This window comes from Prionailurus bengalensis, chromosome D4, assembly GCF_016509475.1.
Source record: "Prionailurus bengalensis isolate Pbe53 chromosome D4, Fcat_Pben_1.1_paternal_pri, whole genome shotgun sequence".
NCBI classification, from domain to species: Eukaryota; Metazoa; Chordata; class Mammalia; order Carnivora; family Felidae; genus Prionailurus; species Prionailurus bengalensis.
Genome location: NC_057359.1, coordinates 52,316,315 through 52,341,062, shown reverse-complemented (window position 1 = coordinate 52,341,062; position 24,748 = coordinate 52,316,315). Strand labels below are relative to the sequence as shown.

The following is a 24,748-nucleotide window of genomic DNA, read 5'->3' as shown; positions in this document are numbered from 1 at the left end:
TAAAATTTTGCCAGTTTTGCTTTACATGGCCCTGACAATAAATGATATCAAACATCTTCTAATATATTGACTAGCTATATGTATTTGTTTCATTGTGAAATGCATTTCCATGTGCATTGCTGCATTGTTTTCTTTAAGTTGTTGTTACTACCTACTAATTTTAAAGGAGTTTGTAAGCTAATCTTGATAAAAATTTTGTTGACTGGGTCTACTACCGATAACATTTTCCCTTTTACAACACATGATTTTACATAGGAGTATTTTTTTGCTGAACCAAGAATTAAATTTTTATATTGTCAAATATTGTTAATTTCTCTGCCTAATATATGTTCACCAATATGTTCTACTAAGATGTTCACAGCTTTGTGGTTCTTTTGTTTTTTGTTTTTTGTTTTTTAATATATGAAATTTATTATCAAATTGGTTTCCATACAACACCCAGTGCTCGTCCCAAAAGAAGCCCTCTTCAATACCCATCACCTGCCATCCCCACCCTCCCACCCCCCATCAACCCTCAGTTTGTTCTCAGTTTTTAACAGTCTCTTATGCTTTGGCTCTCTTCCACTCTAACTTCTTTTTTTTTTCTTTCCTCTCCCCCATGGGTTTCTGTTAAGTTTCTCAGGATCCACATAAGAGTGAAAACATATGCTATCTGTCTTTCTCTGTATGGCTTATTTCACTTAGCATCACACTCTCCAGTCCCATCCACGTTGCTACAAAGGGCCATATTTCATTTTTTCTCATTGCCATGTAGTACTCCATTGTGTATATAAACCAAAACTTCTTTATCCATTCATCAGTTGATGGACATTTAGGCTCTTTCCATAATTTGGCTATTGTTGAGAGTGCTGCTATAAACATTGGGGTACAAGTGCCCCTATGCATCAGTACTCCTGTATCCCTTGGGTAAATTATTAGCAGTGCTACTGCTGGGTCATAGGTTAGGTCTATTTTTAATTTTTTGGGGAACCTCCACACTGTTTTCCAGAGCGGCTGTACCAGTTTGCATTCCCACCAACAGTACAAGAGGGTTCCCGTTTCTCCACATCCTCTCCAGCATCTATAGTCTCCTGATTTGTTCATTTTGGCCACTCTGACTGGCGTGAGGTGATATCTGAGTGTGGTTTTGATTTGTATTTCCCTGATGAGGAGCGACGTTGAGCATCTTTTCATGTGTCTGTTGGCCATCCAATGTCTTCCTTAGAGAAGTGTCTATTCATGTTGTCAGCCCATTTCTTCACTGGGTTAATTGTTTTTAATGTATGGAGTTTGGTAAGCTCTTTATAGATTTTTGGATACTAGCCCTTTGTCTGATATGTCATTTGCAAATCTCTTTTCCCATTCCGTTGGTTGCCTTTTAGTTTTGTTGGTTGTTTCCTTTGCTGTGTGGAAGCTTTTTATCTTCATGAGGTCCCAATAGTTCATTTTTGCTTTTAATTCCCTTGACTTTAGGGATGTGTCAAGTAAGAAATTGCTGCGGCTGAGGTCGGAGAGGCCTTTTCCTGCTTTCTCCTCTAGGGTTTTGATGGTTTCCTGTCTCACATTCAGGTCCTTTATCCATTTTGAGTTTATTTTTGTGAATGGTGTGAGAAAGTGGTCTAGTTTCCACCTTCTGCATGTTGCTGTCCAGTTCTCCCAGCACCATTTGTTAAAGAGACTGTCTTTTTCCCACTGGATATTCTTTCCTGCTTTGTCAAAGATGAGTTGGCCATACGTTTGTGGGTCTAGTTCTGGGGTTTCTATTCTATTCCATTGGTCTATGTGTCTGTGTTTGTGCCAATACCATGCTGTCTTGATGATGACAGCTTTGTAGTAGAGGCTAAAGTCTGGGATTGTGATGCCTCCCACTTTGGTCTTCTTCTTCAAAATTCCTTTGGCTATTCGGGGCCTTTTGTGGTTCCATATGAATTTTAGGATTGCTTGTTCTAGCTTCGAGAAGAATGCTGGTGCAATTTTGATTGGGATTGCATTGAATGTGTAGATACCTGTGGGTAGTATTTTTTATTTTTTTTATTTTTTAAAGAATTTTTTTTTCCAACGTTTATTTATTTTTGGGACAGAGAGAGACAGATCATGAACGGGGGAGGGGCAGAGAGAGAGGGAGACACAGAATCGGAAACAGGCTCTAGGCTCTGAGCCATCAGCCCAGAGCCTGACACGGGGCTCGAACTCATGGACCGCGAGATCGTGACCTGGCTGAAGTCGGACGCTTAACCGACTGCGCCACCCAGGCGCCCCCCTGTGGGTAGTATTGACATTTTGACAATATTTATTTTTCCAACCCATGAGCATGGAATGTTTTTCCATTTCTTTATATCTTCTTCAATTCCTTCATAAGCTTTCTGTAATTTTGAGCATACAGATCTTTTACATTTTTGGTCAGGTTTATTCCTAGGTATTTTATGCTTCTTGGTGCAATTGTGAATGGGATCAGTTTCTTTATTTGTCTTTCTGTTGCTTCATTATTAGTGTATAAGAATGCAACTGATTTCTGTACATTGATTTTGTATCCTGCAACTTTGCTGAATTCATGTATCAGTTCGAGCAGACTTCTGGTGGAGTCTATTGGATTTTCCATGTATAATATCATGTCATCTGCAAAAAGTGAAAGCTTGACTTCATCTTTGCCAATTTTGATGAGTTTCATTTCCCTTTGTTGTCTGATTGCTGATGCTAGCACTTCCAACACTATGTTAAACAACAGCGGTGAGAGTGGACATCCCTGTCGCGTTCCTGATCTCAGGGAGAAAGCTCTCAGTTTTTCCCCATTGAGGATGATGTTAGCTGTGGGCTTTTCATAAATGGCTTTTAGGATTTTAAGTATGTTCCTTCTATTCCGACTTTCTCGAGGGTTTTTATTAAGAAAGGATGCTGAATTTTGTCAAATGCTTTTTCTGCATCGATTGACAGGATCATATGGTTCTTATATTTTCTTTTATTAGTGTGATATATCACATTGATTGATTTGCAAATGTTGAACCCGCCCTGCATCCCAGGAATGAATCCCACTTGATCATGGTGAATAATTCTTTGTATATGCTGTTGAATTCCATTTGCTAGTATCTTTGAGAATTTTTGCATCCATATTAATCAGGGATATTGGCCTATAGTTCTCTTTTTTTACTGGGTCTCTGTCTGGTTTAGGAATCAAAGTAATACTGGCTTCATAGAATGAGTCTGGTAGTTTTCCTTCCCTTTCTATTTTTGGAATAGCTTGAGAAGGTTAGGTATTATCTCTGCTATAAATGTCTGGTAGAATTCCCCAGGGAAGCCATGTGGTCCTGGACTCTTATTTGTTGGGAGATTTTTGAAAACTGATTTAATATCTTCACTGGTTATGGTCTGTTCAAGCTTTCTATTCCCTCCTGATCGAGTTTTGGAAGTGTGTAGGTATTTAGGCATTTGTCTTTTTCTTCCAGGTTGTCCATTTTGTTGGCATATAATTTTTCATAGTATTCCCTGATAATTGCTTGTATTTCCGAGGGATTGGTTGTAATAATTCCCTTTTCATTCATGATTTCATCTATTTGGGTCATCTCCCTTTTCTTTTTGAGAAGCCTGGCTAGAGGTTTATCAATTTTGTTTATTTTTTCAAAAAACCAACTCTGGGCTTCATTGATCTGCTCTACAGTTTTTTTAGATTCTATATTGTTTATTTATGCTCTGATATCTATTATTTCTCTTCTTCTGCTGGGTTTGGGGTGTCTTTGCTGCTCTGCTTCTATTTCCTTTAGGTGTGCTGTTAGATTTTGTATTGAGATTTTTCTTGTTTCTTGAGATAGGCCTGGATTGCAATGTATTTTCCTCTCAAGACTGCCTTCGCTGCATCCCAAAGCATTTGGATTGCTGTATTTTCATTTTCACTTGTTTCCATATATTTTTTAATTTCTATTCTAACTGCCTGGTTGACCCATTCATTCTTAAGTAGGGTGTTCTTTAACCTCCACACTTTTGGAGGTTTTCCAGACTTTTTCCTGTGGTTGATTTCAAGCTTCATAGCATTGTGGTCCAAAAGTATGCATGGTATGATCTCAATTCTTGTATACTTATGAAGAGCTGTTTGTGACCCAGTATGTGATCTCTCCTCGAAAATGTTTCATGTGCACTCGAGAAGAACGTATATTCTGTTGCTTTAGGATGCAGAGTTCTAAATATATCTGTCAAGTCCATCTGATCCAATGTGTCATTCAGGGCCCTTGTTTCTTTATTGACAATGTGTCTAGGTGATCTATCCATTGTTGTAAGTGGGGTATTAAAGTCCCCTGCAATTACCACATTCTTGTCATAAGGTTGCTTATGTTTGTGAGTAATTTTCTAAATTTGGGGGCTTCCGTATTCGGTGCATAGACATTATAATTATTAGTTCTTCTTGATGGATAGACCCTGTAATTATTATATATGCCTTTCTTCATCTCTTGTTATAGACTTTAATTTAAAGTCTAGTTTGTCTGATATAAGTATGGTTAGTCCAGCTTTCTTTTGATTTCCAGTGGCATGATAAATAGTTCTCCATCCCCTCACTTTCAATCTGAAAGTGTCCTCAGGTCTAAAAAGAGTATTGTAGACAGAAAATAGATGGGTCTTGCTTTTTTATCCATTCTGTTACCCTATGTCTTTTGGTTGGCACATTTAGTACATTTACATTCAGTGTTATTATAGAAAGATATGGGTTTAGAGTCATTTGATGTCTGTAGGTTTCATGCTTGTAGCAATGTCTCAGGTACTTTGTCTCACAGGATCCCCCTTAGGATCTCTTGTAAGGCTGGTTTAGTGGTCATGAATTCCTTCAGTTTTTGTTTTTTGGGAAGACCTTTATCTGTCCTTCTATTCTAAATGACAGATTTGTTGGATAAAGGATTCTCAGCTGCATATTTTTTCTGTTCATCACATTGAAGATTTCCTGCCATTCCTTTCTGGCCTGCCAAGTTTCAGTAGAGAGATCGGTCAGGAGTCTTGTAGGTCTCCCTTTATATGTTAGAGCGTGTTTATCTCTAGCTGCTTTCAGAATTTTCTCTTTATCCTTGTATTTTGCCAGTTTCACTATGATATGTTGTGCAGAAGATCAATTCAAGTTACGTCTGAAGGGAGTTCTCTGTGCCTCTTGGATTTCAGTGCCTTTTTCCTTCCCCAGATCAGGGAAGTTCTCAGCTATTATTTCTTCAAGTACACCTTCAGCACCTTTCCCTCTCTCTTCCTCTTCTGGAATACCCATATGCGTAGATTATTTCTCTTAATGCATCACTTAGTTCTCTGATTTTCCCCTCATGCTCCTGGAATTTTTTATCTCTCTTTTTCTCAGCTTCTTTTTTCCATAATTTTATCTTCTAGTTCACCTATTCTCTCCTCTGCCTCTTCAATCTGATCTGTGGTCATCTCCATTTTGTTTTGCAGCTCATTAATAGCATTTTTAGCTCCTCCTGACTGTTCGTTAGTCCTTTGATCTCTGTAGCAATAGGTTCTCTACTGTCCTTTAAACTGTTTTCAAGCCCAGCAATTAATTTTATGACTATTATTCTAAATTCACTTTCTGTTATATTGTTTAAATCATTTTTGATCAGTTCACTAGCTGTCGTTATTTCCTGGAGATTCTTTTGAGGGGAATTCTTCCGTTTCGTCATTTTGGATAGTCCCTGGAGTGGTGCGGGACTGCGGTACACTTCCCCTGTGCTGTCTTGAATAACTTGCGTTGGTGGGCTGGGCCGCAGTCAGACCTGATGTCTGCCCCCAGCCCACCGCTGGGGCCACAGTCAGACTGGTGTGTGCCTTCTCTTCCCCTCTCCTAGGGGCAGGATTCACTGTGGAGTGGCGTGGCCCGTCTGGGCTACTTGCACACTGCCAGGCTTTTAGTGCTGGGGATCTGGCGTATTAGCTGGGGTGGATCGGCAAGGTGCACAGGGGTGGGAGGGGCAGGCTCAACTCTCTTTTCCTTTGGAGATCTGCTTTGGGAGGGGCCCTGCAGCACAAGGAGGGAGTCAGACCCGCCAGAGGGATGGATCCGCAGAAGCACAGCATTGGGTGTTTTGCGGTGCAAGCAAGCTCCCTGGCAGGAACTGGTTCCCTTTGGGATTTTGTCTGGGGGATGGGCGAGAAGGATGGCGCTGGTAGCGCCTTTGTTCCCCGCCAAGCTGAGCTCTGTTGTCCAGGGCTCAACCACTTTCCCTCCCGTTGTCCTCCAGCCCTCCCGTTCTCCGAGCAGAAATGTTAGCTTATAACCTTTCAGATGTCAAGTCCCGCTTGCTGTCGGAACATACTCCATCCGGCCCCTCCGCTTTTGCAAGCCAGACTCGGGGGTTCTGCTTTGCCAGAGGGCCGCCCCTCCGCCCCGTCTACCTCCCGCCAGTCTGTGGAGCGTGCACCGCCTCTCCGCCCTTCCTACCCTCTTCCGTGGGCCTCTCATTTGCGCTTGGCTCCGGAGACTCTGTTCTGGTAGTCTTCCGGTGGTTTTCTGGGTTATTTAGGCAGGTGTAGGTGGAATCTAAGTGATCAGCAGGTCGCGCAGTGAGCCCAGCATCCTCCTACGCTGCCATCTTTGGTCGAGACCCACAGTTTTTTCTTTTTTAAATAATAAAATCTTTAATCTATCTGGTGATGATTTTATTTTTGTGGATATCCAATTTTCCAGTTTCATTTATCAAATCTTAACACCCCTCCTTAGTTTTGAGACAGGCCACCTCTGATGTACCTAAATTTCTATGAATTTATGAGTCTAGTTCTTGGTTCTCTGTTTGATTCCATTGGTTAATTTTCTATCCCTGTGCCAGTTACAGACTGTCTTAATTATTATGGCTTATAAAAAGTCTCAATAATAGATATGAATAAGCAGATAATAAATTTTTTATTTTCAAAGTGAAATATGAATCAATGGTCAAAATGAATGAATTATAGCTAACTACAGTAATATGTGTGAACATTAACAATAGATTATTTACAGAAAAAAAAACATAAATTATTGCATATAGCATCATATACTTCTTAATAAAGTTAAAAACAATGGAGAAATATTTCTTTATGGATAAATATAACAATTAAAATAAATTATATAAAAAGAAAATGTGTAAGACTCTTCTTCAGTATTATATCAGAAAATCCATAACTATAATTCACCACATTAAGACATTTAAGAGAAAAACAATATGACTATTCAAATAGACACAGGGAAAGCATCTGATAAAATTCAATCTAAATTCATGATTAAAAAAAAAAACTCTTATTAATTCAGAAATGGAGGAGAACACCATTGATCTGATGAAAATATTTTTGAAAGAAAAAAAAGGAAGAGATTACTAAGCCCCGTCCATCTTCTACCAGCCACTTTAGACAAAAAGGAAAAAACTTAGGCTGAAATAAAAGCAAAATTGACCAAGTGGACTAAGCAATATAATGACACAGCATCCTGCATCCTGTCTGTAATTGAGCAAGGAGCTGAATTATCTCCAATGAGGAGAGTAATCTTTTCTCAGTTACTTGTAAAAAAATGTTATAAGAAGCCATATATCATTTTGGAGAGTCATTTCAAGTCCTGAACTAAAGACAAGATGCTGGGGGCGTAGGGGGGAAGATTTTTCATTGTACAGAGAGAAACCAAGCTTAGAATACATCTGCAATAATGCACTATCTCTTTTCGAGAAATTCTTGATCACAGTGCTTCACAAGCATAGAGCAAAGTCTTCTATTTGAAAGTGAATAGAGACTATTATGGTTATGTGGCTGAGGTTTCTGTTGGTGTCTACAGGAGAGGGATTGTGGATCAGTCACCATAAGCATAGCAACAAACTTTGAAATCAGCAGAAAGGAAATGTCAGTGGACTCATCCTATCAGATGGAGTCTTGTCCTTAACTTTCTTGTATTCCACTATGAGTTCTGAACTCTTCTGAGAAAGCCTGCTCTCTTACGAAGAAAACATGAAATGAAACTATTGCTGACCTTGAAATACTGAGTGAGGGGTCATACAAAGACATTGGGCTTTGTATGTATGACTAAGAGGCAATTTGACCTTGCAGACAGACATTGGATACCCAAGAAGACAAGCACGAGAAAGGGGGAGGAAACCAACTAGCCTTCCAACTTTCATATACCTCATTCTAAAATTTACACAGTAGACTGTTTGACATCCATGCTATCCCACAGATTGTTTTTTGTTTATGATTTGCAAAATGTTTATGTTACTTCTATTTGAATTTTTATCTTTCTCAATATTAGAGGAGCAGAACCAGTTAACTTTTAGGGAGTTGTCTCTTTTTGGTTTGTATTTATTTATTTTTAATTAAGTTTTTATTTTAATTCTAGTTTACTTGACATAGGGAGTTCTATTAGTTTCAGGTGTACAATATACTGATTCAACAATTCCATACATCACCCTGGGCTCATCATGACAAGTGCGCTCCTTGGGAGGTATTTGTTTTTATTCTGAGGTGCTCACTATAAGGATGTGCAATTTTTTTATACAACTTATGTTTGGCATAGTATACAGTGACTTCATAGGGGCCAGTGTTAAATCTGCCTCCATTTCTAAACATACTGCCTAGTGATTTGTTTGCTGACAGATGTTGTGGCTGTCATAGAAATAGATATCTCAAGAGATATTACATGCTGAATGGAGTGTATTTGTGGAATACACAATCTCAGTGTGCACACTCTTCTTGAGTACAGTTGACACACAATGCTACAGTTGTGTCAGGTATACAGCATAGTGACAACTCCAGACATTATACTACGTTCATCACAAGTGTTGCTACCATCTGTTGCCATCCAACTCTATTACAATACCATTGACTATATTCCCCATGCGGTACCTTTTTTTCAATGTGCACACTTTTGACTACAGCTACAGAAGTGTTCCTCTACAGAAAGTTGTGACCCATTTTGCTCTGGATAAGGGCAGAAAAGGTTCATATTTCATACTTTGTAAAGTTACCTGCTGTATACCTTCATTATTTTTGCTACACTTACATGCATCCAAAAATTTTAAACAACCTGAGAACAAATGTAGAAGAAAAGAGGGTGTAAAATTGAATTTCCTGATATCCATTATTTCATGTATGTCAACCACCAGTAAAACTAACAAACCACATGTTTAACTTAGGGCTTTTTCTTTTTTGTGCTGTACATGCATGACTATAAAAAATAGTTAAGAGAGAAATAACTTAAGATGATGGATAGGTGTGTTTAATTTTTCATGAAATTTTCCATATCAGTTCAAGCGTAATTGTTAAGAACATGTATATTAAGATGATGTAAGTGGACTAAAAGTTTTATGACTTGACTCTAAAAAAAGAAAGGATGGCCCACCATCATCCCTTTATTCACTTTTATTTGACATCACAGCCAATATAATAAGATGAATAATTATGGGGATAAGAGAGGAGGATAAAACTGTGTTTCTTTACAAATGATGTTACTGTCACACAAAAAACTCAAAACAATCTAAAAATGATTAGAAAGCATTAAAGTGTTGTCAGGATAACTGGATAATGGTTAGTATGTAAAAGCCAATTGCATTTCCAAACACCTTCCACAAATAAGTCGGATTGTAATTAAGGTTTCTAACAATAATGTTAAAAATATTTAATAACTTAGAGATAATTTTAGTAAAGCCAGGCAGGCCTTTTACTGTGAAAAATATACAGCTTTATTAGGAAATGTCAAAGAAGAGCCTACAAAAATGGAGAGATGCAGCATATTCACAGATAGAAAGACAAATTCATTTGTAGATTCAATGTAACTTCAATAATAATCTGATTTTTTTCTTCAGAGAACTTGATACACTTATTCCAACATTTAGTTTGGAAAAGTAACATGCCAAGAACAGCCTGAGCACTCATATTCTGCTAGGGAGATTTACTACTTTGTCAGGCAAAAATGATCTGGCTAATAGGGCCAGATTCTATTGTGTGTCAAGCCTGTGAGTTCATGGATGGCAAAGATAGAGGGGTCCTAGGTTGAAGAGACTGAAGCCCCAAAATACCCACCAAAAGAATTTTCAGCCCAAGGCTTTACCCTCACCGCCCAGGAGAAGCAGCCTTCGCTAAGAGGAGTTGCTTCTTAGGTTGTAATTCACCAGCCATGGGAATTTAGTAGTGGGAAGTAGGAAAGGGACTTTCTGACACTAATTAATCTCTACCTATTTTTCTCCACTCTTCGTTTACTCCTGAAAACATCTAAACCAGCAAATGTGTCACCAGGTGAGGGAGTAGGCATTTATTGTCTCAAGACAACTAATGGCAGAAGCACCAGCAGAATTCTAAGGACCCTTTATTTTATCTTGTCCATGCTTCCTTCCCTCCTCAGGATTTGAAAGATAAATAGGTTATGGCTTATGGGCATTTAAGAGATTCCTAAATCAAGAGGAATAATAATTCTTCATTATGTTCCTAATGGCAAATGATATAGAGTACAATACACAAAATTATGGGGACTTCCTGGAGTGGGAACAATTCCCAATAAATTGCCTGCAACCCTCCCTCCTACTTCCTCTCAATCAAGAAGGCTTATCAGAATACAAAAAAAAAAAAAAGAACAAGAAGAAGAAGAAGAAGAAGAAGAAAGTATTTAAGGGAGAATCTTGATTCCAGTCCATTCTTACAAAGTAACTCACAGACAAAGTCAAGTATTTTAATTATTTTTAATGTGATAGGGTCATAATATACACACAACTCAGGAGAAAAATTGCTTATTTTCAATCACTTCAATTTCATCTTCATTCTGGAGCTCCCATTCTCATTTGGTAATGAAAAAGAAAACTTAAATTTCCATTTGAGATAACGTCACTTCTTCCAGTTTGAAACACCTCAATGTTTTACTTAAACAGTCCACCAACAGTAATGGGATTTCATCTCTTTGACTCTTTTTTCTTATTGTGATATAATACAACAGAAGTATGAATATGTATGTGAGTGTGTATATAGATAGATATAATATACAGATATATGGATATAGGTATATTCAGATAGATTTAGCCATCGATAATAAAATTGAACCTCAATTTCACCAAACAACATATACCGCTATGTGGAAAGCACTTGCATATTTTTATGTTATGCTATAGTTAACCCCCAAACTGATTTCAAGATACACTAGTATCTTATGACCAGCTGTTTAAAAGACAGTGATAATGAAACCCTGATATACAGCAATTTATTTTAATGTAAATTAATTCTGGATTTCTATTTCCCTTTTCTCTCGTCTTTTTTTCTTTCCTGGAATAAATTCACATTCTCAAGATGTGGTAACAGCGAGACATAAGTACTAAGCCTTGTTACAGTTGTTAACAGACTACACCTGAGAAGCGAGGTATTACCCCCAAACTTAGAACTATACTTCTACCCCTCCATCCCCCAAATTTAACACCAAGGAATGGTGGAAGATCAATTCGCTAAGACACTGGGTCCAGCTACTTGGCACCCTCTCTCATTCTCTCTCCTCTAATTTCTTCCCCCAGCACAAAAAAGAGCATTCTACTTCCCATTTTTATCCAGGAGAAATTTCCCTTAAGTCTTATCTTTTATCCTATCTTGGTAGTATTTGGTCTTCCCATTGCTGAGTCAACAAGTCCTATGCTCAAAAACCAGTCATCATGGCGGAGACAAAATATTAATAAGGAAAAAATCTTATAATATTTCAAAAGGTGATCCCACTACTGCGAAAATACATTTTTTTGCAATACATATAACAACTGCTTATGATATGGTCTATGCAAAAAGCTTATAATTGAAAATCACTAAAATCCAACACCTTCATTTTCTAATGAGTTAATTAGGAGCCTCAGAGGGAGTGATTTTCCCAAGCCTGCTTAATTGATTCTGTATTGTCTACCTTCCCCTCTGAGAGGTGTGTCCAGATATGTGTCTCTGGGCCAATTAGAGGCAAAACAATAAGATAGATAAAATAAAATGTAAATATGACCAGTCTTCCCACTCCATCAGCTCTCCATCCCTTCTACTTTTTCATCTCTACCAGTGACTTGTGCTCTCAACCTCTGACAACACTTCCCATCACTTTGCCTTCAAAGCATCACGCTAGGGTTAATTCAGTCTTACCATATCACTCCCACAAACCGGAATATATTTGTCAACACCCTGTATCCTAAAAATTCACATTAAATATCCAGGCCTGGCTTAAAACTGAAGGTAGTGAAAAAATATTTACTGAAGCACAGAGATTTTTGTATTCATTTTCTGGTTGTACTCACTTTTCTAACATGATACATTAGCACCACAGATTCAACATAGCCAATTCTAATAAAATAGGAAGTTTCATAATATATTTAATTACATTAATTAAATTGATACTGCCCCAATTAAAATAATATTATTCTTGAAATATGAGAAAGTTCATTTAGAAAACAAATATATCTGATTTGGAGATAATAGAAAGTACTGTGAATGCTTATAAATTATCTTTTTAATTAATAAATATCTATAAACAAGAAAGTAAGTGGATCTGATTTTACAATAATTACACTAATGAACAAAGCATCTCTACCCTCTTAGACACCCACATGTTTAGGAAATAATTGTTTTTGTGAATGGCTGTGTGTTAATGAAAGAACTAGAGAGCACATTAAATGTGGTGCCTTATAAACATACATTTTAATTTCTCCTTTTCTCACTTTGTCATGTTAATATGATAATCACCAGAAGGAGTCACATAAAAAGCTTAGTCTAATAGCCAAAGTCAAATCAGGCTAAATCAAATATACCCATAATTCCTTAAAAACCTGATTTATGCTGTCTCATATGTAAAAAAGAAGAGTTAAAAAACACTTGCCCATTGCTTTTTCACCCTTCTCTTTCCATCATTAGAAATCAGGACCAGTCACGGTGATTGCACTTGTGATTGCACTTCTGAAAGTTGCAGGGGATAAAAGCACTTGACCTACATTTTCCTTTAGGTTCTTTTTTCTGTAACCTGGAAGAAAAAAAATCAGAGTTCACAGTGAGAACAATAATCTTTCCTGCACCACCTACACCTTTATTCGCAGGGTTCTATAATCAACTGTGACAGCATTTGAAGACACTAATCAGTCAGACTCTAAGATTATTGATCTCAGAAAAAAAAAGCGCATGAATGACTTCCTTTCCGATTCTTCATATCTGTGAGTAGCTCCAAACAGAAAACTCAGTAACATTAATGACTCAAAACCTCCTACAAATCGATGTGCTAAGTCATAATACATAATAAAAGTAAAAGGCATAATGGGATTTGTGTGATACTATTAACATTTACGTTTGCTTTTGAGAGCGGTTCTGGTTCAAGGCTTATTGTGTACAACTGCTCTTCCCTACAAAGGACTAAACAGAATGAGGACTGGAAAGGGTTTAGCTATAAACACTGCAATGCCTTCTTCTGGTTAGATTCTTCAATATGTCATATCTTGAGCCCTACAAGCACCAATCTTTAGCTCTAAAGAGACAACAGGAATTCATGTTTGATTATGTAGATGAGGATAATGTACCCAAATAAATATAAGATACAAAGAATCCAGATAATGAGGTTTTGTTGCTTCCATATGCATGCTAAAAGCCCAGCTTAATTTCAAACACTGCATCCCCATAAGTAGCTAATAATGTGTTATTCACATGTCTCATTTATCTGTGTATCTCCAGCCCCTAATATAAGCCTGTCACACTGAAAGGACATTAAAATATGGGCTGAACTGAACAAAATAGAGATGGTTTCACATTCTATTGAACTGTGGAGAGTTAAAAATCACAAATATTTCTGCATTACAAAATGCCACCCAATCAATGTAATTATATTTCTAAAACTCAATGTAAAAAATTCTTGACACCAGCATCCTCCCTAAGGGCAGAATGGGTTATGATTTTTGAGATACTTGTAAGTTAATATCAAACATGAAACAATAATACATAGTATCTGAGACTAAAGTCTAAAATAGAAAGAAAGGAAACCACATGGAAATTCATACAGTCTACCATTTTAAGTTAATTTATTTTTGGTTCTTTGACCTTTTCTCTGCACAGAATCTGTGTTCCATTTGGTAGGGTTGTTACCTATCTTTAAGGCAGGAACTTCATGGTGTTTTTAAAAGAAAGATTATCTGTAGGCGTTTCTAGTGCTTGGCTTGCCAAGATGGTTGACCTAATAATAAAAGTCTTGTGAATTACACTCATCATGCATTCAGTCATATAATTTTCTGCATCATCAGGGAGGAAAAATAAGTGTTTTCAGAATGGCTTTTCAAAAACGTTGTTTCTTTCTACCTAGCATAGTTTTAGCCAGCACAGTTTTGAAATAAAAGGTAATAGGAAGGCTTGGAATTTCCTTTTTTTAAAAGTTTATTTATTTATTTTGAGAGAGAGCAAGAAAGAGAGAGAGAGGGAGAGAGAGAATCCCAAGCATTGATCCAGGGCTGACAGCATGGAGCCCGACAGGAGGCTCGATCTCAGGAACCATTAGATCATGACCTGAGCCAAAATCAAGAAACAGATGCTTAACCTACTGAGCCACCCAGGCATTTCTAGAATTTCCTTTATTAAGGTCCTTTAGAGTTAAGATAGTCTCTCATCTATCTGGCTTTTTTTGAAGAAGAAAAGTGATATTTCCTTTAGAAAAACCTTTCTACCCCCATAGTAGACATGAAACTGTACCACCCAGATCCCCCTTCCACATAACATTGCTCAGGTACAGAGTACAGTGTGCAGATAGTTTCCAGGTGTCAGTTCCTTCAGGGTCTACTTTAGCTGCAGTGAGCCACTTCAGCGTGAGGGGGAGCAACTCAAACAGGCTCTACTCAATCCAAAGTTCCCTACTCGATTAGCCAAGTCTTTCCTGGGCACTTCCAATGCAATTCCTCCCTCTGTCCAACACACTTCCTTCCTCCTTCCTTTCATGGGTCTCAATCAACAATAAACTTATACCCTACTTTATCTTAGAATCTACTTCAGAGGAATCCAGACTGAGGCAATACATACTAAGACTGGTCCAAGAATGTGGGAAATTAAATAGAGTTCTGGATTACTTACTGTCCTAGTAGAGGAGGCCTCAGTTACTAGGGGTTTGGGTGGGGAGGGTGAGAACACACAAACTGTCCTTGACACAAGGTGGAAGTCCAATTGTTAAGACATGAAGTGGAATGGTATACCAATAGGAGGGGACTAATGAGTTTGAGTATTGGGTTATTATTGCTGAAGGCCACTGATGCATTACAGAAGGATAAAGAACAGCTAAAGATGAGTATCAGGCAATTGAAAAACAAATGTGAAAAACATGATTTCCTTGGTTTCATTACAAAGCTCTCATCTTCTACAGCAGAAGGACAGAGGAAGTTAAGGAGCAGGCCCATTATTTAATGGTCTGAGTGACTTAACTACAAAGAAAATTAAATGCCAGGCCAAAGCAGGTCTGTTATGACATAGTCAGGGCCTTAGCTGGGAAAATTTGAGACTGACATCTAGGTGGATGCCCCTGCATGGGATGATGGTATTTGGGTGGATACTCCTATGTATTCTGACCTTCCACCCTACTCTCAAACTTCTGAGCCTAAAGAAGTGCCCTGTTTTTTATCATACACAACCCTCTATAGACATAGACACACAAAAACAGTATCTCCTGTTTCCATGGTAGAGAAAAATGCTGAGGGTTCTATCTTAAAAGCTAATAGGTCACTTTATCAGAATTTGACCTCATCTCTTGTCTTGGTCACTATGCCAATAACTGGGATTAATTTACAATGTAATTTTCCTGGGGCATTGCTAGTTCTGATATGAAGAAAGGAGATTATATCTCAAAGTAGCTGCAAGACCTAACCAGCACATAATGGCAGGAGCCAAGAGAGTAAAGACACAGCCAGATTCTGAAGGTGCTTGATAACAGTTATTAGAACACACACTTGGGTAGGAAAGAAATTGGGAGTGCACTCACAGGACAGCAGATTTAGCACTGGCAAAGAGCAGATGCTGCAACTTGCTGCTAGGATGATACTTAGAAACTTAAAAGAAGTGGTGCCTGCATTGTAGCAAGTAGAAAGGATAGAATTGCTATGGTAAATGGTGAAAGAAGGGATTAAAAGGTTTGGGGAAGTGGCTATTTGGGAATGGGTATGCAATATATGCTCTAAACATCCTCCAGATGATAACATTCCCCAGGAAAGCCCAGAGGACACACTACCCACCAAGACCATAAGGAATGGTGTGGCTTATGGCTTAAGCACCAGGGGGCAAGGGGTTGCTATTGTAATGACCTGGAAGTCGGGAGTTGCAGCCAATGGGAGCCTGATCTGTAGAAAGCTACCGACATGATGAAAAGAAAACATTCTACCTAAGAGAAAAATCGGTGTGTACCTTTCTCTTCAGAAGAAATAAGGATGGGTGACTCAGTAGCTGATGTCAGTCACCCCAATTTAAAAAAAAAAGTCATGATTCCTTGCCTTATTTTAGAAGACAACCAGATTTCAGATGTGGAAATCATTGACTGAAAATGTATCCAAGTTCCTAGGAAGAAGGACATCATGGCAAGTACACCAGTAATGATTTTTATGATACTTTCCAAAGTGATTTATGGCCATTTGCTCAAGTAACTGTAAAGTCTGAAAAAGAGAGATACTCAGAAATTTTGAGAAATGTTTGACACAGTGTCTGAGTTGGCATTGGTAACCAGAACCCTGTCTATCATTAGGGCTCCTATAATAAAGGTATCATATACAAACCAAACAGTAAATGAAGTCAGCCTTGTGATCCCATTGGGTCTACAGACCTACCCAGTGGCACTTCCCTGGTCACCCACCGTATGTGTATTTTGGAGTGACATGTTTGGCAGCTGGTACAAGCCCCACATTGATATTACAGAGAATGGAAGATAATCCTATAAAAGTGAAAATCTCAACAACATCTATGCAAATTTTTTAATGTTTATTTATTTTTGAGAGAGACAGAGTGGAAGTGGGAGAGAGAGGGAGACATAGAATCCGAAGCAGGCTCCAGGCTCCAAGCTTTCAGCAAAGAGCTCTACATGGGGCTTGAACCCATGACCCATGAGATCATGACCTGAGTGGAAGATAGCTGCTTAACCAACTGAGCCACCCAGGGGCCCCTCTTGCAACCTTTAAAGACCCAGTGGTCAGGTGCATGCTGGATTATCTCCTTCACAAGTAGGAGACAGATAATTGCATTTTTCATATCCTACCATCTAAAAAAATTACAGTGCATTTTTTCAGATTCTGGTAGCATTTCTCCGTATGTTTCTTCAGATTATGGTAGCAGCATGTTCCACACCTAAGCATATTCCACTAAGAATACTTCTCAGGCCCATATACTGAATAAAGTGAAAAGCTTCCTGCTTTGAAAGAATCCCAGAACAGAAAGGGCTCTGCAGCTGATCCATGTTACAGTGCAAGAAGCTCTGATACTCAAGCCACATGATTTTACAGGCCCTATGGTGTTGGAGATATCATGGTTAAAAAAGATGAAATGTACAATATGTGGCAAATCCCAGTGTAAAATTCACAATTCAGGACCCTGGGATTCTGCAACAAGGCCATGCCATTCACCAGACAAAATCATGTTTTCTGAAAAACCCCAAGGGTTCTGGAGCAAGATCATGCTAAATAAGGCAGACAATTATACACCTTAAAAAACAGCCTGTGGAATTCTTGTGGTCTAGTAGAGACGGAACACTTGGCCATGGTCATTAAGTGAGCATGGATCTGGAACTACCCATTCAGAACAGGATCTGTCAGCCAACAAATCATAAGTTTAAGTGGTCTCAGCAGCAATTTGACATAATATAGAAGAGGCACATCCCAAATTGACCATAAAATGGACCAAAGGGCACAAAAAAAGCTGCATAGACAGGAAACCCAGACTACAATGGCATCCATCACTGTTGCACTACTGCCTACCCTTAAGCTTACAACTGTGGTCATATCATGTTCCCCATATGACCTGCTAAAGGAGAAAAAAGTCCAAACTTGCATCATGAGTATGTTGGCTCAATGTATGGGTCCAAGCCCAAATTAAATATTAGTTGCATTATAACCTCACTTAGGATGGCCTTGTAAGATTGCTATGAGGAAAAAGCCTTCTAATGGGCAGAGTTTGGGGCAGTACCACTGGTCATCCACTTTGTGTTGAAAATAAATGACATGAGATTAGAATATTTAAAGCCTATGGGGTAAGTAAATGGACTGGACAACTTATTAGGGTTGACAAAGGGGAAAATGCAAGGTTAGGGATAGGCAGATTTTGTGTAGAGGAATGTGATTAAACATAGGGAAATGGACATAAAGCTTGACGATCTTTATATTACATACTGATGCCACCAGAAAACATTCACCATGGAAAAACTAAATAAGCACCTGACAATGTCAATGATTTCTGTCAACAGCCACCTCAAAGTAGATATGATGGGCATTTCATGAAGTTGCCATCATGGCAGATATAGAAGGCTCCATTCAGGCTGATATAGCAAAAGGCCATGGACTGGGTGACTTACAACAGCAAAAAATTATTTCTCACTGTTCTGGAGACTGAAAGTCTGAGATCAGGGTGCCAAGATTGTCAATTGAGAGCTCTCTTCTATGTCACAGACTTCTCATTGTATTTTCACAGAGCAAGTTAATTCTCTGGAGCCTCTTTTATAAGGGCACTGATCCCATTCATGAGATCTCTACCTTCATTATCCAACCACCATTCAAAGACCCCACTTCTAATGCCATAACATTGGGTGTTATATTTTTAAATTATTAATTTTGAGGGGACACAAACATTCAGAAGGTATGCATACACCCAAAAATATAGACTTCCATTTATCAAGGCTTATCTAGCTATTGCCAGAACCTAATGGTCAACCTACTGGCAATAGAAAACAGCTCAGTTCCCACTATGGCACTATTTTTCAAGGACACCAATTGGGCTCCTTGTACACTGGAAGGCCGAGATATTTGCTCTCAAGGAAACAGATACATATTCTGATTTTTTCTCATTTGTCCCAGAACTTAGCACAACTCTGTAAGGTCTTACAAAGTGTATTTATATTGGCATGGAATCCCACAGCATCTCATCAGACCAGGGAATCATTACAGCAAACAAGGTATGAAAGTGGGTTCGTGACCACAGGATTCACTGGATGATTCACTGGATGTATCATTTACCCCACTCCCCAGAACCTGTTGGCCTGATAGAGCATTGGAATGGCTATGAAGGTAGAGATGAAGAGCCATTATTCTTTAAGGATAAAGTATCCTCCCCCACAAGGCATTGAAAGAAAGAACTGCATATGGAATGATGTCACCAAACAGAATGAATATATAAGCCCAGAAATCAAGTGATAGAAGTATGAGTGGTCTCACTTACCTTCTACTCCCAATAACTCACTGGTGGACTTTGTGCTCTCTGTAACTGTAATTCACACTATGAAGGGTTAAAAATCCCACACTACAAAGAGAGCGCACTTTCACCAGCAAATACAGCAAGAGCCCCATTGAGTATAAACTAGATGCTCTGATTCTGTCAATACATTTATTTCTATCAGAGTCTGAAAAGAAGCATACATATTGATCTCTCTGTTTCCAAAGACCACCACTTTCTCCTCAGGAAGAGAAGCTCACAGAAATCCTGGAGAAGCTGTGCTCTGGATGTATATGAAGAAGTGGAACTTAGCACCAGTGAGGAGTATGGTAGATATCGGGGACAACTACCAAAATTCCTATTCAAGGAAGGGCTTGCTGTCCAGCTATAAGGAGACAGTCAATAGGCAGACACCAGCTGTCATCTCCTTCAAGGTCTGCCTCTGCTAGAGAAGACATTTGAGGTCACACCATTTTCACTAGTAGCCATCTGGTAACTAAGCTAGGTGGATATATAAAGACCTAGCAATTCTGACACACTTCTCATATTTCTCCATCAGGACTCTCCATCAAAGCCAAGGCTTTGTCAGACCTGCTTCACAATTCAACTGCTCCCTTGGTCCATTTCTTCTTTCTCTCCCTTCTTTCACAGGCAATGATAACCTAATAGATATCTAGCACCCCAAACTCTGTCTCATCTTCTGCTTACCAAGATTCAATCTTCAAAATGCCAACCCCAATCCTCCATTTCTGGTAACTAGCATTACCATTCTTCCATTTGCTGACTCATCATTTCCCAAAATATCATCCTAAGAAATAAAATCTTATCAAGATATTAACTTTCATTCTACCATAGTAGAAATGCATGATCAAATGCTGGGTAAGACTAAGTTAAATGTTTTCTTACTGCATGACCAGACCAGACAGTTTAACCTGCAAAGGAACTTATAAATATATATATATATATATATATATATATATATATATATATATTTTTTTTTTTTTTTTTCCATCTTGCGAATCCCTAAGACATCAATCTCCCACCCATTGCCAATAATAAAATCTATGGAAAATAAGTAGCCATGTGGTGACCTTTTTCATATATTTTTCCAGGAGCAGAAATAAGACATCATAAGTACTGTAAATCATCAAACATAAAATTAAAAACATCATTTGTAACAAGACTTATAAGGTTCCTTATGGCAGCTGTGATTTTTTACCCTTTGGAAACTGAACAGAGAGAATCAATGAGCATACAGAAAGTTTGAAGGATACATGAACGTTTAGTTTTTCACAATTTTTAATATCATCTATCTTCATTAATATTATTAGATCATTTTTGAAACATGTTTGAGATATTTAATCAAATCTAATTTACTCAAGGATTTTAAAATCACATCTTAAAAAATAAAATCATGTTTGAGAATGTGCGTAACAGTAATTTTTCGGTGGAAGATTACCATTTTTCATATGCTCATTAAAAAAATGGAAATGAGATAATTTGTATGTTACTTTTTTCTCAAGTGAAATTGACCTCTCTCCTTTAGCTTTAAAAGAGTATAAGATAGAAATTTTTACTTAAAAAAATCTAGCTCTTTGTATACATTTTTCTGCCAAAATAGTCTTGGTTGACTAAATGATTAGTCTAAACCAATTACATTCCCCTTGCCACTATATATTTAGAAAAGGGCATGCAATGGGGGCATCTGGGTTGCCCAGTTGCTTAAGCGTCTTGATCTCAGGGGCCTGAGGTCAAACTCTGCATTGGGCCCTGCATTGAGCTCCACCCTGGGCATGAAGCCTACTTAAAAACAAAACAAACGAAACTAAACGATAGTACATGTAACCAAATCCAGGACAATGAGAAGTGAGAGAAGTTTTCTGTGAATCTTCTGTGAGTAGGTTCCTGCTGCTTAGAAGTCACAAGAAAGGATGAACACCTCCTTCCAATGGACACTCCCAACCCTATATACAATGCCTGGAAGTTCTAGAGTTGTCTTTCCACTAATTAGCATGAGTATAAAGTCAAGACCTGGAGGGTAGAGCCAAGAGAAACTGAGCCACAGCCTACCTATGTCACACCTTGATTCCATCCTGCACCTAGACTTGCTTTTATGTGAGATAAAACTTATTAAGATTGTTTGCATTGCTTTAAATTACATGAAGTGTACAACATCCTTACTTATAGAAGATTTCTAATTCCTCTAGGAAAAAAAATCATAATAACCAAACGCTATTTAATTTCCCACTATGGGGATCCTGGGAAGATGGCGGCGTAGGAGGACGCTGGGCTCACCGCGCATCCTGCTGATCACTTAGATTCCACCTACACCTGCCTAAATAACCCAGAAAACCACCAGAAGACTAGCAGAACGGAGTTTCCAGAGCCAAGCGCAAACGAGAGGCCCACGGAAGAGGGTAGGAAGGGCGGAGAGGCGGTGCACACTCCACAGACTGGCGGGAGGTAGACGGGGTGGAGGGGCGGCCCTCCGGCAAAGCAGAACCCCCGAGTCTGGCTTGCAAAAGCGGAGGGGCCTGATGGAGTGTGTTCTGACAGCAAGCAGTGTTATGCCCAGAATTCGTGATCCCCAAAGACCACTAGGGAGCCGAGTCTGATGCAAAAGCAAAAGAGCCTTTATTCAAGCTAGCTCGAGCTCAATCCCCTACCCGCACCGACGCAGCGGTGAGATACCAGGGAGAGAGAGCGAGTTTCAAAAGCACAAAGGTTTTATAGGGGTCTAGGGGCAGTTGGTGAGGTAATGGCTGTGGCCTCAGCCGATTGGCTGGGGAAGGGTCGGAGTCCTGTTACACAGGTCTCTGGGCGTGTTTTGATCAGGAAGTTTGAACAGGTGAGCGGGAGGTTACTCAAGGGGAGGAGGCGCGGTCTGAGGTTTCTGCGATTTTCCCGGGAAAGGGGTCATGTCGGGGACATAGTCACTCAAGGTGGAGGACACAGAACAAGATGGAGTCGGCTGGCATAGCCTTGCCCTTTCATCCCCCCCTTGTCATGTAGCTTACAGACCCAATCATGGGACCGGCTGCATTTATGGTGACAAGGGGAACAGAGTTTGGAGGTTTACGCTAAGTTCTGGGAAGCATGCGTCCCTGGGGTGGCTCTGGGAGGTCTGATTAAGTATTGTCCCCGAGCTGGTGTCTATGATCTGCCAGGTGATGTTTTGGGGGGCGTGGGGACTCCCGGCAGCATGAGCAATGACAAGCAGAGTTAACAGAATTACCAATATTAGGTGGGTCGAATGCGCTGTAGCTTGAGCTTGAGCGGGTTGTGTTGGTTCCGACTGATGGCCCATCGCGTGATGAAGTCCTTCCGGATCGAGGAGGGATCTGCTGGCCGAACATGGGTGTGATGGACCCAGGTCGCGATGCCATCTACTTTGAGAGCGGTGGGGGTTGTCAGCACCACGATGTAGGGTCCCTTCCAGCGCGGCTCGAGGGTCTCTCAGTGGTGCCTCTTGACATAGACCCAGTCTCCCGGCCTGTACTGATGAGGTGTCGGGGTCGGGCCAGCCTCCTAGATGGCACGGAGGCGCAGCCAAATGTCCTCATGCGCCCTCTGGAGGCCTCTCAAGGAAAGAAAAAGTTCTTGATCTTTAAACTCAGCAATAAGTTCAGCTCGAAGGCTGGGAATAACAGGGGGTGGCCTGCCAAACATGATCTCGTAGGGAGTAAAACCCAGAGTGTAAGGAGTGTTTCTAACCTGGTAAAGGGTGTACAGTAGGAGAGTCACCCAGTCCCCGCCAGTCTCCATGGTTAATTTGGTAAGGGTCTCTTTTAGGGTTCTATTCATTCTACCTGTCCTGAGCTCTGGGGCCTATAAGCACAATGTAATTTCCAGTTTACCCCCACTGCCTTGGCTACTGCCTGTATTACCTGCGAGATAAAAGCTGGTCCATTGTCTGATCCTACCATGGCAGGAAAACCATACCTGGGTAAAATGTCTTCTAGTAGCTTCTTAGCCACCGTCTGGCCGTTTCATGCTTGGTTGGGTATGCCTCCACCCAGCCAGAGAAGGTGTCTGTAAATACTAAAAGATATTTATAACCATACTTTCCTGGTTTGACTTCAGTGAAGTCGACTTCCCATTGGGCTCCCGGTCTGGTGCCTCTGAGCCTGGTTCCTTTTTTATTTGATGTGGCTCTCGCGTTGGTGAGTTGGCAGGTCTTGCAGGCAGATACAACTTGCTCTATTTTGGTGTCCTGTTGGTGAATCTTGATTCTGGCATGTCGGATTAAGTCTTTTAATTTTCGGGCCCCCATGTGAGTAGACGGATGCATGTGCTCTAATATTGAGACTCCGAGCCGGTCTGGCAGCACGAGCTCCTTGTTAGGTGTATACCACCATCCCTTTATCTCCTGGGCCATTCGGAGTTTCTTGATCTGCTGTAAGTCCTCCTGGGAGTATTTGGGCTGGTCTGGTAAAACTGGGTCTCCCGGGTCCGGTAGTTGTATGGTCATGGTGGGGACTGGAGTAAGGGCGACTGCCTTGGCTTCCTGGTCAGCCTTTCGATTGCCTCTAGCTAGTGGGTTATCAGCTTTTTGGTGCCCTTGGCAGTGGGTAATGGCTAGCTTGGCAGGAAGCCGTAAGGCCGTAAGCAGGTTAAGTATCTCCTGCTTATTTTTTATAGTCCGTCCTTCTGCCGCCAGGAATCCCCTCTCCTGATAAATTGCCCCATGAATATGAGCTGTGGCAAACGCATGACAGCTGTCTGTGTAGATGTTAAGCCGTTTTCCAGCTCCCAGCATCAGCGCCTTGGTGAGGGCTATGAGCTCTGCTCGTTGGGCTGACGTTCCGGAGGGTAGAGCCTCCGCCCATACGGTGTCCGTTTCAGTGACCACCGCTGCACCCGCATACCTGTGTCCGTCTCGCACAAAGCTGCTGCCATCAGCGAACCAAGTAGCCTCGGCATCGGGGAGGGGCCGGTCGGTCAGGTCCGTCTGGAATCCATGTACTTGTTCCAGGATTCCCGCACAGTCATGTAATGGAACACCTAGGTCAGGGTCGGGCAGCAGGGTTGCAGGATTGAGGGCTGCACTGGGGTGGAACCACACTCGTGGAGGGTTGAATAGGAGGCTCTGGTAATGAGTCACACGTGTGTTGCTCATCCATCTATCAGGAGGCTGTTCCAGGACCCCTTCAATGGCGTGTGGGGTCGTGATCCAGATCTCCTGTCCTAGGGTCAGCTTGTCTGCATCCTTGACTAGGAGTGCTGTTGCCGCAATAATTCTTAGGCATGGCGGCCAGCCGGCAGCCACTGGGTTTAATTTCTTAGGTAAGCCACTGGGCAGTTCCAGGGGCCTAAGGCTTGAGTTAGAACCCCTTTTGCTATTCCCTTATGTTCGTCTACAAAGAGGTGGAAGGGTTTCGTAATGTCTGGTAGGCCCAGGGCTGGGGCACTTAGGAGGGCCTTTTTTAACTGATTAAAGGCA

At 40.2% G+C, this 24,748-nt stretch overlaps 1 protein-coding gene across 1 annotated transcript in view; it reads right to left on the bottom strand.

The window, feature by feature from the left end:
* Positions 1-12,886: 12,886 nt before the first annotated feature.
* Positions 12,887-24,748, bottom strand: part of LOC122474399 — a 68,246-nt gene continuing 56,384 nt past the window's right edge. The window contains 5 exon segments of the mRNA XM_043565279.1: positions 12,887-12,907; positions 22,651-23,114; positions 23,117-23,287; positions 23,290-24,591; positions 24,594-24,747. Coding sequence (XP_043421214.1) covers positions 12,887-12,907; positions 22,651-23,114; positions 23,117-23,287; positions 23,290-24,591; positions 24,594-24,747 — 2,112 coding nt within the window.